At 39.7% G+C, this 16587-nt stretch overlaps 1 protein-coding gene across 1 annotated transcript in view; it reads left to right on the top strand.

Moving 5' to 3' along the window:
- Positions 1–16587, top strand: part of GPC4 (glypican 4) — a 107491-nt gene that overhangs the window by 62907 nt on the left and 27997 nt on the right. Inside the window, exon 2 of the mRNA XM_061136041.1 lies at positions 9414–9572. Coding sequence (XP_060992024.1) covers positions 9414–9572 — 159 coding nt within the window. The remainder of the gene's footprint in view (positions 1–9413; positions 9573–16587) is intronic.

Below are 16587 nucleotides of genomic sequence, written 5' to 3'. Positions count from 1 at the left end.
CCCACACGACCTGTGACATGTCTATAAAACAAAAGGTATTCATATTTGTATTAGATCAAGTGTCTGGTATTGATAAGCCTCCCCACCAACTACATTTTTTAAAATAAACTGTTAATTTTGTATCCAGGTATAGCTGATCAGGGTTTCCCAGGGGGCTGTAGTGGTAAAGAATCCACCTGCCAGTGCAGGAGACAAAAGAGACACGGGTTCAATCCTGGGTCCAGAAGATCCCTGGAGGAGTGCGTGGCAGCCCACTCCAGTATTCTTGCCTGGAGAATCCCATGGACAGAGGAGCCTGGTAGGCTACACAGTCCATAGTGTCTCACAGAGTCGTATATGACTGAAGCGACTTAGCACGATCAACAAACAGTGTTGTGATAGTGAACAGTGAAGGGACTCAGCCATATATATACATGTATCCATTCTCCCCCAAGCTCCCTTCCCATCCAGGCTGCCACATAACATTGAGCAGAGTTTATGTGCTATACAGTAGGTGATTGTTGGTTATCCATTTTACATATAGCAGTGTGTACCTGTCCATCCCAAACTCCCTAACTATCCATTGCCCCCATCTTTCCCACCAGCAACCATAAATACAGTCTCTGAGTCTCTTTCTGTTTTGTGAGTAAGTTCATTTGTATCATTTCTTTTTAGATCCCACCATATAAGATACGCTCACCGACTGCATTTTTCTCCTACACATGGAATAAAGTTGGTACCCAGATGTTGACCCTTTCTAATCTTGCTGTGAAACCTCAATGTCTGTGGCAGATTATCTTAGAATGAGGCTCTCGGGGGATTCTTTAGAGATGAGTGGGAAATAATAAGGAAAATCGCTCCCTATTAGAAGTGTGGTGTTCAATCAGCCCCTGGGAGGAGGGGGAAAGGAACATAGTGTTTTTTCTGAGGATGCCTTCTCCCTTGCCTTCCTCTGAGGTCTGATGTGCTTGTCTGCAGGAGACTTCACAGAGACCATCTTATGACTTACACTAGGGGTGCAGAGGAAGGACAAGATGCTGGTGGCCAGCATCGCCCCATCCTGAGACTCCTCTGAGCCTGGTCTTAGAGATGTCTGAGGCCTTTGAACTGTCTTAGAAATGGCCTTCCCAAGGCCTTGGTCTACCAGGAATTTGGACACACAGCGTGGGTACATAGGTTCCAGAAAGAAGTACCATTGGGCACCAAAGAAGAAAATGTTCTAGCCAGTAGTGTTTCCTCTCTAGGCTACCTTTTATTTGTAGTTGAATATGAAATAGGCATATTTGGTCTCAAGCTTTCTGTTAAATGATGAGCCCAATGGAAAATCATAGATTAGTATTTGCAAGAAACTCTGAAATGATGCTACCTGACTCATTGACATGAAAGTTCTTTGTTACTTGCAAAACAAGTAAGAGACCTTCTTTTCCTGCCTCCTGCTCCCCCTCCCCTGATCCAAGATCCCCAATACCTTTCAGTGAGCCTTTTATTAGAAACGACTGCTTATGTGGTATTTACTGGATCCTCAGAATTGTTGAAGAGATTTGGGTTAATTTCCAGTATTATTATTCCTGTTGAGTCCTAGATCTGGATGAAGTGGTTGGAAATGTGCAAAATAGATGCAGTCACTCTGGCTGCTCTAAAGTAATGGTAACATAAGGTCAAAGTATGCATTTCAGGCCATTCACTCAGTTTGGTTGATGTGCCTTACTTTAGTAAACCTTTGGTACAGTTAAAATGGGGTTTTAAGATTGTCGGATAAAAACTTAGGTTCATAATTTGCTTATCAGTATAAAGCAATATAAAGCCCTGCTTGATTTCAGTCTGGAGTGGGTTTTAAAGCTGTTGCAAGCTCCCTGAAATGAAGTGTGGAGTTTGAAAGTAGCAACCCTAACTCTTCCAGCTACACTTACATGAAGTATTCTTAGAAAAATATAATAAAACTGACGTTTGAAATGTATGTGTTTCTGATTGGCCTGCTAGAGAACCTTGCAGGATTAGTGGACCTAAAAATAATTGGCAGCTAAGCCCTCCAGAGCTATATTTTGGCAAGGTTTTTCAAAATGCTCACTAGCTGCATTTCTCCTACTGATTGGTAGGCGATCTCAAATCATACATCTCCATAATGACTATAATTTATGTGCTTTATTATTAAGGTTTAGGTCAAGTGACTTCAGGCTTTGGATGTGCAGAGCACTTTACTTTCAGTCATTTCACTGCTGCTTTGCAAGGGAGGAAGGATGGATTAATATATACATTCCCTCACCCCCCTGGGATTATTAAAACCTTTAGAGATTTTGTTTCTTTGTTCCCATGAAGCTGAGCATTGTATATTCCTCCTGGGGTTCTTAGGTAACCTGGAGGGGCTGGAGTTATACAGCAACCTGTGTTTTAGCTCACTTTGTGGCTCCATGAATTTAGATCGAGAAAGTGAACAGAAACTATTTTGGCAACCCATGTGACCAATGGCTAGGAATTGTTTACTTCAGAACAAATAAAAATTAGGAAAAGAGTAAAGTAGCAATTGAGGGATTAGGAAAATTACCCCAGCAAATAATAGCTTGATGTGATTCCCCAATATTAGGATTAAATCAAGTGTTTGATGTAATATTGATGGAAGGCAACTCCCCCACATATTTATCCTTTTTACTTTGTAATCTGAAGCTTGCTTTTTAAAAAGAAAGAAAAAATCTTTATCCTGGAAGTGTTAGATTTACAGAATTTGGGAAGATAGAGCCCAGAGTTTTCCTGTACCCCACATCCAGTTTCTCCCATTATTAACATCATATGTTTCTGTAGTACCTTGACACAATTGACAAACCAATATTGATGCATTATTAACAACCAGTACATTTTTAAAATTAATGGTTTCATTGAGATACGATTTATAACCCAAACAATTCACCCATTTAAAGTATACAGTGGCTTTTAAAATACTCACAGAATTGTGTGTTTATCACCAACATCAATTAGAACATTTTCATTATCCCAGAGAGAAATCATACCTTTAAGCTTTAACCCCTTCCTTACTTCTCACCCCTGACCGTCACCCTCCCCCCTCAGCTCCAGGCAACCACTTTCTGTCTCTATAGATTGACCTAGGCTGGACATTTCACATAAGTGGCATCATAGAATATATGGACTTTTGCAAGTGGCTCACTCACTTAATACAGTATTTTCAAGAGTTCACCATATTGGAACACATTTCAGAACTTCTTTCCTTCTTATGGCTGAATAATATTTCATTGTTCAGATACATCCCATTGTGTTTATCCATCCATTGTTGGACATTTGGCTATTATGAATAATACTATTAACATTTGCATGTAAGTCTTTGTGTGATTTCCTTTGTGTGTTTTCCCCTAATGTTTTTTTTTTCTGGTCCAGGATCCCAGCCGGGGCACCACATTACATCTCGTCATCATGTCTGGCCTAAGACAAGGCTTTGCTTCTGAAGGCCCTTTAGATAAATAAATGTCTGTACTTACTTGTCATCAGTTCCCTGTCACTTATGCATGCCACTCAACTTCTAATTGATAATGCTTTCTCTTCTGGCTATCTTTATTCCCCTAAATTCCACTTCCAATAAGAAATTTCCCTGTAATACCTAGAAGAAAGAAGATGCCCCTCTTCTAGGCCCTCTCCCTCACAAAGTACAAGTCATCAGTGAAGCCTCTTCCTGGAGAACTTTAGTAGCTTATCAGTATAATAGATGTTCTTCATTTCTGTCTTGGTTTTATTATTCCACTGTATTCACAATGCTTCCCTCTTTACAAAGGGCTCAGCCTCCAGTGGGCAAGTGACTTTCCCTCAAGCTTACAGTGAATCAAGTAGGGCTGAGACTCAAACCCATATTTCCAACTCCCTGTATCAGTCTTCTTATCCCCAGACTACCATAGACCTGCAGAATGAAAGACTCAGATAGTATCAGGTATTTGGAAGTTTTAAAAATTCACTTCTTTAAAACTGCTTGTCAAGAGCTAAGTTTTCATAAGCCTCACCAAGGAGGTGAAAGAATTAAACACTGAGAAATATAAAACATTAATAAAGGAAATTGAAGATGATTCAAAGAATTGGAAAGATATTCCATGCTCTTGGATTGAAAAAATTAATGTTGTTAAACTGGTCAAAAAGCGATCTGTAGATTTAATGCAATTACTATCAAATTACCCATGAAATTTTTCATAGAACTAGAACAAATAATCTTAAAATTTATATGGAAGCACAAAAGATTCAGAATTGCCAGTGGAATTCTGAGGAAAATGCACAAAGTAGGAGGCAAAACCCTTTCAGACTTCAGACAATTATACAAAGCTACACCTATCAAAACAGTGTGGTATTGGCACAAAAACAGACATCTAGATCAGTGGAACAGAATAGAGAGCCCAGAAATAAACCTACACACTTAAGAGACAATTAATCTTCAACAAAGGTGGCAAGAATACACAATGAGGAAAAGATTGTCTTCAAGTGGTGTTGGGAAAGTTGGGCAGTACATGTAAATCAGTGAAGCTAGAATACACTCTTACAACATACACAAAAATGACAAGATACCACAAAACTCCTATAAGAAAATATAGGCAAAAGATTGTCATAAATTGTACCTTTGTTAGGTCACTCTACCAAGGCAATAGAAATAAAGAAAAAATAAACAAATGGGACCTAATCAAATTTACAAGCTTTTGCACAGGAAAAGAAACCATAAACAAAACACAAAAAAAGACAACCTACAGACTGGGATGTAGTATTTGCAAATGATGCAACCTACAGGGGCCAAATTTTCAAAATATACAAATAGCTCCCACAATTCAATAACAAAATCCCCAAACAACCAAATTTTTTTTAAAAAAGGACACAATACCTAAATAGACATTTCTTCAAAGAAGACATACAGATGGCCAATAGGCACATGAAAAGATAGTCCACATTGCTAATTATTGGGTAAATGCAAATCAAAATTACAATGAGGTCTCACCCCACACCAGTCAGAATGGCCATCATCAAAAAATCTACAAACAGTAAATGCTGGAGAGGGTGTGGAGAAAAGGGAACCCCCCTCCTACACTGTTACTGGGAATGCAAATTGTTATAGCTACTATGGAGAATAGTATGAGGGTTCCTCAAAAAAACTAAAAAAAAAAAAAAAAAACAAGCTACCATATGACCCAGCACACCTACTCCTGGGCATATATTCAGAAAAGATAAAAACTCCTAAAAAGATACATGCACCCCAATGTTTATTGCAGCATTATTTACAATAGCCAAGACATGGAAGCAAAGTGAGCATCAATAGACTTGGTTTAAGAAGTTGTGGTATTTATATATAATGAAATATTACCCAGCCATTAAAAAGAGTGAAGCAATGCCATTAGCCACAAATGGACCTAGAGATTAACACACTTAGCCAGAAAGAGAAAGATAAATACCATATGATGTCACTTATATGTGGAGTCTTAATACAGTGTAAATGAACATATCTATGAAACAAAAAGAGACACAGATGGAGAACCAACTTGTATTCAAGGGGGAAGGAAGGACTGGGAATTTGGGATTAGCAGATGTGAGCTATTATATGTAAGATGGATAAGCAAGGTTGTTCCCTATATAGCACAGGGAACTATATTCAGTGTCCTGTGGTAAATTATAATGGAAAAGAATATACATGTATATGTGTGTGTGTGTGTGTAACTGAGTCACTTTGTTCAATAGCAGAAATTAAATACAACATTGTAAATTAACCATACTTCAATAAAATTAATAAAGCAAAAACCCAGAAACAAACAAAAAGCTGAGTTTTCTCCAAATTCCTTTCTGCTTGAAAGGCTTTTTCAAAATCAGAACCTCTTACATTGGCAGTTTTTCTAAGTACTTTCCAGTCGGTTCTTCTCAAATGCCCCTCACTGCAGTGCTCACCCTTAGGGTGCAGTTTGTATATTTGTTATTTACCAAAGGCATTTGGTTTGCGTTTTGAGGAAAATCAGTTGGGCATCAGACAATGTCTGCCTTCCAAATTGTGCTGGTGCAGGCAAGCCTGAGTTTTCTGCATTGTGTCCCATACACTGGCTGCTGTTTCCTCCATTTAGAACTCTGGCAGAGTAATCCTGAATAGACTTATTCTGTCTCCTACAGGTACAGAAAGCTGATACCCTAGTAGTAATTACAAGTATTCCTGTATAACCATCTCCCTCCAAATGTGTGAGAATCTGAGAGACATTTTCTTGACTTCTAGTTGGAGTTCAAAATGAAATTACAGTTAGAAGTAGTTAGGTTTATAGTGAATAGGCCAGGAACCTAACCACCATTTTTAACATTTTCTATAGGTAGGTGGGTTATGAATAATTAGAAGTAAATGGACGTTAGCTGCACCTCCTCTGTACATCAGAGCCAGCTTTAGTGGGAGGAGTAAATGAAATAAAATGAGAAAGCCCAGTTTTGCAGATTGCCTGCCGCAGATCCGTGTTAAAGGATGGACTGGATTCCCCATTCTCAATGCCTGCTTCTTTAACCATTGATTTGAAGTGCTGCAGAAAAAAAAAGAGCCAATCCACACTCAGCAGGATTGAGGAGTAATTTATTGTGATTGTCTTTGTTCAGCTTTGAAAAACGAAGGCATTGATATTAGGACTAAGGAGAAATTACATCGAGCTGGTGTGATTGAAAAAAGTTTGGCTCTTTCGAGTGATTTTTTTGTTTTTAATGCCGCAGAGTTAGGCTTTAAAAGCACGCTTCATTGACTCTCATCCAAGCCTCTGAGGACAAGGCTAAGGGACCTTTTTTCTTTTGAGGGCCACTGACCCACAAAGAAAAAAACCTAATCAAGGGCCATGTACAAAAAGCAACTTAATTTAGGTGCTTCCTTAGAAATCCATAAAGCCTTCAATACACCTGCTTTTGAACTTAAGAACAGGGAACTCTCAACAAGTATAACAAATACAAAAAGTCCTTCAGTTTCTCATTATGAGCTGTTAAAAGAGGTGGAGTGGGTTAAGAGAGAATAAGATGAGAAGAGTGAAAAGGGGTGAAAGGCAGACAGAAGAGGTAAGGGACCAGAAGAAGGCTATGAAGAGCACAGCCAGCATTCCAGAAGCAAGGAAGTTGAGTTAGGGACGTAGAGGAGGTAAATGATGGCTGTAGATCATAGCCCTGTTTACTTGAACTGTTGGATGAACTAAGACTCCCAAGTCTTCTGTGGCTCTAATGCTTCAGGCTTTGAAGCTAGAATTCTTCAGAAAGGGCATGTGTCAGAAGCTCCTCTCAGGATCTCACACCCTGTCCCACATTGGATCCTGATGTCCCTGTGCCCTACTCTTTCAGCCTAAAGACCAAATTGGGACATCCTTCTTAAATGAGAAGTACATAGGATCACCAAGTTTAGAGGAGATCTCCAGAAACAAAAGGCATTTCTCATTCAGACCCAGCATTTTAGAAGCAATCTCCAACAAAGTGGAATGTCTTTCCATCGATACAATATGGCCTGGCTTTGAATCATAGAAATCATTTTTGGGTGTTAAAGTAGAACTATTTATGTTTTAAAAATCAAATGAGTTGCTTGAGTTCTTACCAGTATGCAGAACTGTAATTTCTTCTTCAGATGCACCAAGAATTGTCCCTTTTCCTCCCTTGGAACTTCTCATCAGCCAAAACTGGTTATGGCACCAAATCCCTAGTAGCCCAAGTATGGTTTGGGATTTAATTCACAAGTGTGTCTTGGACAGGGCTTCTGACAAGAATGTCACATTACATTTTCAAGTAACACCTTTTAGAAATGCAGACAGATTACGTGGTGTATTCAAGGCTCAAATGAGCAGAAGTGGCTCTGTGATGATTTGTAGCCTGTGAAAATCTTAAAAAGTAGCTGCTCTCTTATTATAATTCATTTATGTAGCTTTGTACATCCTAAGTTCTCATTGTATTTCAGTTCATTTTCTGTGTGGGGTGTGAGTGTGATATGGATTTTTTTTTAAACACAGTTACAAGTACTGTAACTTGTACTTGCTGTAGTAGTTGGGGACCTTTGCATTATTTTTTGTGTGAAGATTGTGTTGCGGGGGAGATCCTCCACCCTAAAACCAGGAGACAACTGGGTATCTCTTTGCTAATTAGATGTCTCAGTACCAAAGACCTGCTGTGAACTTGTTAAGCCAGTGAGGAGGCAGTTTTGTTTTTGGTTGTAACAAGGTGTTTCCAGAAAACTGGGCTTCTTCCACTAATGAGATCTAAGATGTTCAGCAACCTCACAGCTCTAAACTCTTTCACATCCTTCCTTAGCCCCCATCCCCACCCCAAAGGTTTCAAAATGGCAAAAGAAGCATTTTGTAGTTTCTGGATGAGGAAGTTATTTGAAGATTGTTTCCCTTCTCCTCTTCTTTAAATAGCCCTTTAATGCTGCAAACCCGTTTTTGTCTGGCAGTAACACTCTCCCTACTTTTTAATTGCCAGGAAGGAAGAATGGTCAGGAATATATCTGATTATGTAATTATTTGCATCTGTGCAGTTGACAACACTAGTGTTAGTCAAATAAATTGCCAATACCATGTTATCTGAAGTCTGCCCCTGCCACAAGGCTACTTTGCTATCTGTCCGAGGTGAAGACTTATTTCCTCTAAGCACCCGCAGCCAAGAAGCAGCAGTGGTCGGCTCCTGGCCCAGTTCATGTCCACGATTAGTGTTGTTACACAGATTTTACTCTTCGTTCCTCATCCCTTGTTTTATTATTCACACTTAACCATTGAAAGGTTCATATGTCTTCAGTATACGCCTTCCTGAGTTCCTGAGACCTTAGGGCTTTTCAGAACCCTTTTGTCTATCATGGAACATGAACTGCAACAACAGGAGGAACAGTGAAAGTAAATCCTTGTAAACCAGTAGAAAATTATACAAGGGTACCTATATCACACAATTAATATTGGCATAACTAATGTGATGGTACCTGGTGGGATTATTTTTGAGTGGCACCGTATCTGTCAGTCATTATAAGGGAAAGGCATGGTCTGTTCGAAGGGTAAATTTTGGTCTGTGACAGAGGAACAAGGCAGGAGTGAAGTTTGGGGTTTATTAAAAAGAAGCTTTCTAGACTCTCACGTCCAAACCACAAACAGAATGCTGTTGGTGTAGGGGAGGCAGATGGTTTGTGCATTGAGCTGCTATGGAGTGAATGTGTCTTGGACATTTTCCTTGACTCTTCGAGCTACCTGAAGATTACATTTATTGAAAGCCATTAGTCTGTATTTGGATGAATGAGTGACTACACCACACACAGTCATAAGGTCAATCTTCTGGTGTCTTAATACCTGTAACAAGAAAATCTTGACATCTGGGCTTTTGCAGGAATATCACAGACAGAGATGAAGCCAAGCATGTGCACCTAAATCAACCTCTTCCCTCTTGAACTTGATGACTTATGTTGGAGATTGATTGTCCTACATTTTCTCTTCCAGGTGATCATTTGAAAATCTGTCTCCAGGGTTATACCTGCTGCTCTCAAGAGATGGAGGAGAAGTACAGCCTACAAAGTAAGGAGGATTTCAAAAGTGTGGTCAGCGAACAGTGCAATCATTTACAAGCTGTATTTGCCTCCCGCTACAAGAAGTTTGATGGTATGTATTGGAACTTTGGTCTCATTAAGTGTAGTCATTTACTTATTTATTTATAGCCATGTTGCTTGTAGGATCTTATTTCCCTTACCAGGCATTGAACCTGGACCACGGCAGTAAAGTACTGTGTCCTAAGCACTGGATGGCCAGGGAACTCCCTTGAATTCACTTTATACCTTTTAGTCAAGCTACATCCATGAGCTGCCAGTGAAATTTGTACAGTTGCTTCTCCCTGAGCGCCCTTCTTCTCTCAGTGTTCATTTTCTCTCAAGATGCTCTCTTTCCTGGATCCCAGGGGCAAGTGAGCCTTACAGTTTTAGTGCTAGAATCCTTCCAGATACACTAGGATCTGTATGGTATGGTAGCCATTATGGAAATATGGTCACAAGAAGCCAAGGAAGAGATTAAAGTAGTTTAAATGCTTTCATTTATTTTCTTGGGTGAACACACAATAGTGTTGTTGACGCAAGTCACTTAAAAAAAAGCTTTCTAATAAAAAACAGGCATCTGAAAACTTAGCCAAAATAACCATAGATATTCTGCAGATGCTGGACTTCAAATTTAATTTCAAAATGGCTCCCCCCAAAGCCAAGCCTGTAGAACACAGGATTAAAGCTCAGCTCTCGAGTGTCCATGCAGCGGCGACCCAGAGGTAGCTCCTGGGCTCTAGTATTAAGTATACTGGGCTCCATCCAGGGCCTCATTTTAGCTGGAACTTCAGTGGTTCAGATGGTAAAGAATCTGCCTGCAGTGCAGAAGACCTGGGTTTGATCCCTGGGTTGGGAAATCCCCTGGAGTAGGACATGGCAACCCACTCCAGTGCTCTTGTCTGGAGAATCCCCATAGACAGAGGAGCCGGGTGGGCTGTAGTCCATGGGGTCGCAAAGAGTTGGACATGACTGAGTGACTCACACTTTAAATTTCACACTTGGTCTATCTGTGTGACACTTGATCTTAGCCAAGGCCAAGAAGCAATGGTCTATCCACGTCAAAGCCACGAACAAACCCATTTCAGTCCCCTGTGCCAAATACGGATTCTCAGATGCACACTTCATCTTTTCAGAGTGAAGAAATAGCCAATCCGAGTTAGATGAGAGGGACTTCAACATACCTGAAGCAATGTAATAGATAACAGACTTTTCAAAACTAGACTTACATGGTCCCAAACACCTCAGGATTCCTTTTTCTGGTGCTGTTCACTCAGTCTGAAGATTGTTGTGAAGTAGACTTAATTTTAATAGAAATGATTTCCTTTGTGCCTGTTGTAAAGGCCATTCTAATTACATAGTACCTTTGAAGCATGCTTTTCCTGACATTCTGTGTGGTGAAGAAGTACAAGGCAAATTTTCAAGATGTGAAATGTCTTTGAGCATTTCTGCAAAGGGCTCATTACCATGGTGAGAAGTGGGACTAAATTAGATTTGATCTAGCTGATAAGGCAGTCCCCAGTTAAAGAACAGGTTGTATTTCAAATGTTGGCTTTGAGATTCGTTACCTGAAACTGATAACTGATTTAATAAGTGTTAGTAGGTTCCCAGGCTACATGACAAATGCATAATTAAACTGTAATATAGGTGAACTAAATTTTTCTATGCACCAATTTTTGTGCCCACTTTCCCCAACACTTTGTATGAGGAATTATGCTTAGTCTGTATCTCCTTTGCTTAAATAGATGGAAATAATTTATATATTTCTGTATCCTGTTGACACCACGTGAAGATGAGTGTTACTGGCAAAAGACATTATTAGACCACCTGTGTCTCCTGGTCACTTAATTTATCAGTATGATCATTGAAAAGAATGGTATTCTCTTGACTATGGCATTTCCCATTCAAGACAATAACTGAGAAAAAACTTAGGAAGATAGTCATTTTTCAAAACATGAGATGCTAGTAATTAAAAATTACCACTTGGGGGTTTACTAATGGGACTTAAAAGGGAAAATTCCAGCTCTTTAGAAGTGGCTAGCCTGTTTGTCGGAGAAGGCGATGGCATCCCACTCCAGTACCTTGCCTGGAAAATCCCATGGACGGAGGAGCCTGGTAGGCTGCAGTCCATGGGGTCGCTCAGAGTTGGACACGACTGAGCGACTTCACTTTCACTTTTCACTTTCATGCATTGGAGAAGGAAATGGCAACCCACTCCAGTGTTCTTGCCTGGAGAATCCCAGGGACGGCAGGGCCTGGTGGGCTGTAGTCCATGGGGTTGCACAGAGTCGGACACGACTGAAGCGACTTAGCAGCAGCAGCCTGTTTGTAGCCTGCTGGAGTGGAGATGAGGCTGTTAACTTCCAAGGTCACCACCTCCAGATCACCACATTTCTTATTAGACATGTGTCCTGGTGTGGAGCACAGACATTTAGTGATTTCTCTTGCTGATGGGCCTGCTGGTTTTGCTATTCTTTCCCCTTCACATTCCGCATGATTTTATAGCATTATTTGTATGACTCCAGTGTGTAGTTTTTAAAAAGCCATACAAAGAAATTTATCAGTAAGTGTTAACATATTTTTTTTTAAAAAGTAGAGAAAAACAGTTTCTCTTGCCCATCCCTACCAGCCTTCACCTTCAATATATGTGTTTAACACTGTTTCTTGGTCAGTTTCAAAACTGGCCATGAAAAATGATTATGAAACTCCAGCGTGTTTCTTCTGACTTCACATTAGACTATGGCATAGACAATAAAGGTAGGCGGCATAGATTTAAATTATTTTGAAGGTGTAGTAGCTAAAATGTGTTTGACCTGCAGATCAGAACAGAGCTTGGATATTTTGCTTCCCCTCCTCCCCAAGTTAGGTCTTCTGAGACAATTAACTGCTTCTATATGGTAAAAGTTGATTGTTAGCCAAGAAACCATAATCTTCTGGTGGGTGCTGCATTTATTGATTGATTTTTAAGGTTGGCAATTATGACCTGCCGGTACTCCACAAGGCCTAAAATGATGTTGAGTGAAGTTGTACAGGGGCTGTTGTGACTCTCAGAAATTCAAAGGTGGGGTGATTTGGTCACCACCTTTGTAAAAGCCAAACCAAGGGTTATTGATGTGAATGGAATGCAGGAAGTTGAGCAGAGTAACAAGATGGCGACTGGAAAGACAAAATGGGGCAGCAAGGTGGCACAAAGAAGGCTAGTGATAAGTACTGAGAAAATAGTGAAGGACACATGGGAACAGGGGAGGTCAGACTACTTCAAAGAAGCATCTTTGGCCATCTCCAAGCTTACAGTTTAAATTCAAAGTGGCTATCCTGAGCTCAGGCAACTTCCTGTATCATCAAAACCTCAGTCATGTTTATGAGATACCATGTTTTTCTAAAGCAGGAACAAGTATTTTTTCTAAAATTTCAAATAAAAACAAGGTTTTTTGAGGCTTTTCAGGAATTCACCCTTTTTAACCAGAAAGCATCCCATTATCATACTGCCTCAATGAGCTCTGGGCAGTCTGAGCTCTGGCGTTTTGGAATCAGTTAGTCCCCTTATCTCTAAGGCCCATTGTTCTACACCTTTAATTTTCTATTCTTTGCACCTGTACAATGCATAAACCAGTTTTTAAGTTGTAAACTCTACCCATGTGTGTTTTGAGACCTGACTGAAGTACAGAACTTCCTTAGGCATCAGTTCCCCCACCCACACCCCCTTTCTCAGATATCCCATATATTAAACCAATACCTCTGAGTTTAGGACTCATCTTTGTATTCTCCTATACTTTAATCTACTCTTTGACTTGGAATGTTCAATACCAGAAATCTACTATCCTGGGCTAGAGACATGGAGCCAGACAGAGTTAGCTGCTCCCCCTCTTGGTCAGTTCTGGGAATTTTTCTTTTTCTTTTTTTTGAAGTATAGAACTGCTAATTAACATAGCTGAATCAGTTGTCTCATAAATATGCTAATCAGATACTTCGTTCAGGGGGCTTTGAAAGAATTGCTTGGCAAAAGGAATAGAAATAATAGAAGTGGGGCATAATCCGTGTTTGGGGACCACAACATAAAGACCCGCCCCCAAATGTCACATTTTGTGAGGCTAGTTGTTTTTAAAAGAATCAGAGCTAAATCAAACAACCCAAATAGATTAAGAAGATTAGAGCTGCCATGTTAAATGTATTTTCAAATGACATAGTAAAAATGATGGTAACAACCACAAAGATAGATTCTTGCTTACAGACTCCACAAATCAAGTTATTTGCACGTTGTTTTGCAGGTTCAAAAAGACTTTTTAAGAAAATTGCGATGTTGTCTGATGGTAATCCCTTGGGGAAACTGCTTTCATTTGCCATTGTGGGACCAAATGTAGCAACTTTGGGCAGGAGGCGGAGCCTACCGAGTTATCAGCCTGGTTCTGCTGTGAACCCACTGTGACCTGGGGCAATTAACTGGTCTCAGTTTTCCCATCCATAAAATGAAGGGGTTGAGTTGGATGCTCTGTAAAGACCCTTTCAATTCTACAAATTCTGTGAATCTTCTAAACATGTGACCAGACCAGCTGCTTCAGTGAAAGGTCTTACAAGATGTTAATTAGGCGTCTGCATGGTCCCCTCTATTTTCCTCCTATCATTTCTTAACCCTCCGCTACTTTCACCAGGTCTTTGAAAACCCTCTCATGGGCCTGAAGCTTGTTAACTCGAATAATAGTAGAAATGTTCTGAATTAGCTTAAAACGCACATAAAAGAAATAATTGTCTGTCCCATCTATCTGAAGAGTGCTTCATGTCCTGCTTTTGTGAAATGATAGAAAACAAGAGGACTGGAGAGCTTAAGTGAAGGGTGGCCACTCTTCAGATTGAGCCAAATTTGTGTTTTAATCACTGACTAAAAATTTTCCATGGTTCATCCTGGCCATTACTTCATTAGGCCAATAGGCAAAGCAGTGTGGAGATTCAGCGAGTTGAAGGCATTCGAATTCACGTGCCTACGTAAAACAAATATATAGCCAAGTAAACTTCATGGCCATTAGCTAAGCTGAAATTTTCCTGACCCCTGCCCATAATTATTTTTCAACTGCATAGTTCTCTTACTCTCCTTTGTAAGGCCATACCAACTTACTAAAGACTTCCTGGGTCTTTAGTTTAAGTCTTAGACATCCTTAAGATAGATGTGTCATAGAAATGTGTAACATACCCAAACCATAGTGTTGTTTTTAAGCCTTACCTCGGGTTTCATTCATCAAGATGTCTTTTTTAAATTTGTTGCTTCTTAAAACTTATATGAAAGTCCAGCAGGCAAGATGAGTAGCCACAAAAAGTACAGAAAAAGACATGAGGCCTCTGGCCTTCCTGCAAATGCAGTGTTCCTTTCAGATCGTAGTGTGCTTGGAAAGCACTGCTACTCTCTGTTTTCCAATTCTGTTTTTCTTTCTTTGGTTTTTTCCCTCCATGCAAAAGAGACTAAAACGCTGGGTATTTTTCCTAATGCTTTGATAATCTCTCTGTGAAACGTGACTAGAACGAGCCACTACCAGTTTACTGTAATCAAATCAAGAGCTCAGACAAAACACACACGTTTCCGTATTGACAAAGGTTTTCTGCCTTTTGAGCTGTTATCTCAGGTGTGACCAATTGTGACTGTGGTGTTGGCTCTCTCATTGAAAATGCCTGTGCAGCTTTCCGAGAGCCCCCGAGCACTCTCTCTTTGGACCTCTGCTATTAGCTGTGGCTTCAGCAAGAAGCAGCTGATCTGTTTGGAGGCAAGTGCTTGAGCCAAACTGCTTTTATCTGTTTTTGTTGGTTCATTGTGCTTTGAGCCTGGGAGTTGAGAACCTTGTTGATCATCCCTGCTCGCCCTTTTCTTCCATGCGTCTGTCTGTCCTGGCAAAGAAAAGGGCTTATTTGATCTAGCAGTTATTCTGATTGACTGAGAATTCCCAAGCCATTCAGGCCTTTCTTGTTCATTGTCCTGGCCCATCTCCACCTCTCTCTCTCTCTCTCTCTCTCTCATAATAAAGGGGACTCAAGCAGGGAGTGCTACATGGGCACACCTTTTCTGTAGGTCACTTTGGCAGTGTGTCAGGCATGTCACATAGGTTCATTCATACCCTTTGATTCAATAATTCTGCTTCTAGGTATTGATCACAAGGAAAGAAAAATCTGCATACAGCTTTATGTACAGGAATGTTGTACATACATTAATTCCTGTACATACAGTAATTAATGAAAAATAGGAAATCAGTCTAAATGTCCCATAGTGATTACATTATGATTTGCCCATATAGTGTCATAGTATGCAGTTGCTAAAAATGATATTTCTGGAAGCTTTTTAATCACATCGGAAGTGCTAACCATACAGTGTTACGTGAGAACAGGGTATAAATACAGTATGACTTCAACCGTGTGACAACACATTCCTTCATAGAAAAGACAGGAAAGAAATTCAATAAACCATTGTTCTCTCAATGGTGGGATTATGGGTAATTTTTATTTTCTTCATACCTTGCCATATTTTCCACATTGCTACAACTTCAAAGGAATAGTTTGTAGGAAAAAACAGTATTTTTTAACAAAAAATGTAAGAACTGCTTTGGTGTTTTGCCACTTTTGGGTTATTTTCAGCATCATGATACTCACTGTAGACAATTAGGAAAAAGTAGAAAAAAATGCGTTGAAGCATTTAAGTTGGATGAATATGATAAGAGAAAAAAGTCATTTTTGAAAGCATGAGGTGGATTACTTTTCTGATTATGTCACTGAAAAGTTGGAATGAACAAAATTGAGAATCATTGAAAAGCATCATGCTGATTCCCCAATATCCCACTATCACCATTGTATACCTCATCTTTTTTTGGTCAGGTAGATAATGTATATATGTACATAGAAATCAGAATCATAACTGATTATGCTACTGTGCATCCTCATTTTTCATTTCATATTAGATCATGAACAGATAGACCATATATGAGGCTTGTGTATAAGGTCATATCATATAATAGATGGACATGGAGGTTAGTATATGGAGTACTTGAAACACTACTCCAGCCTCTTTCTTTTCTTTTTTTTTTTTTTTTTTTTGGTTGGAGGTTTCTTAAACCTGC

Source organism: Dama dama, chromosome X (genome assembly GCF_033118175.1).
Source record: "Dama dama isolate Ldn47 chromosome X, ASM3311817v1, whole genome shotgun sequence".
Classification (NCBI taxonomy): domain Eukaryota; kingdom Metazoa; phylum Chordata; class Mammalia; order Artiodactyla; family Cervidae; genus Dama; species Dama dama.
Note: the sequence above shows the minus strand (reverse complement) of the source record. Positions and strands in the feature narration are given on the sequence as shown.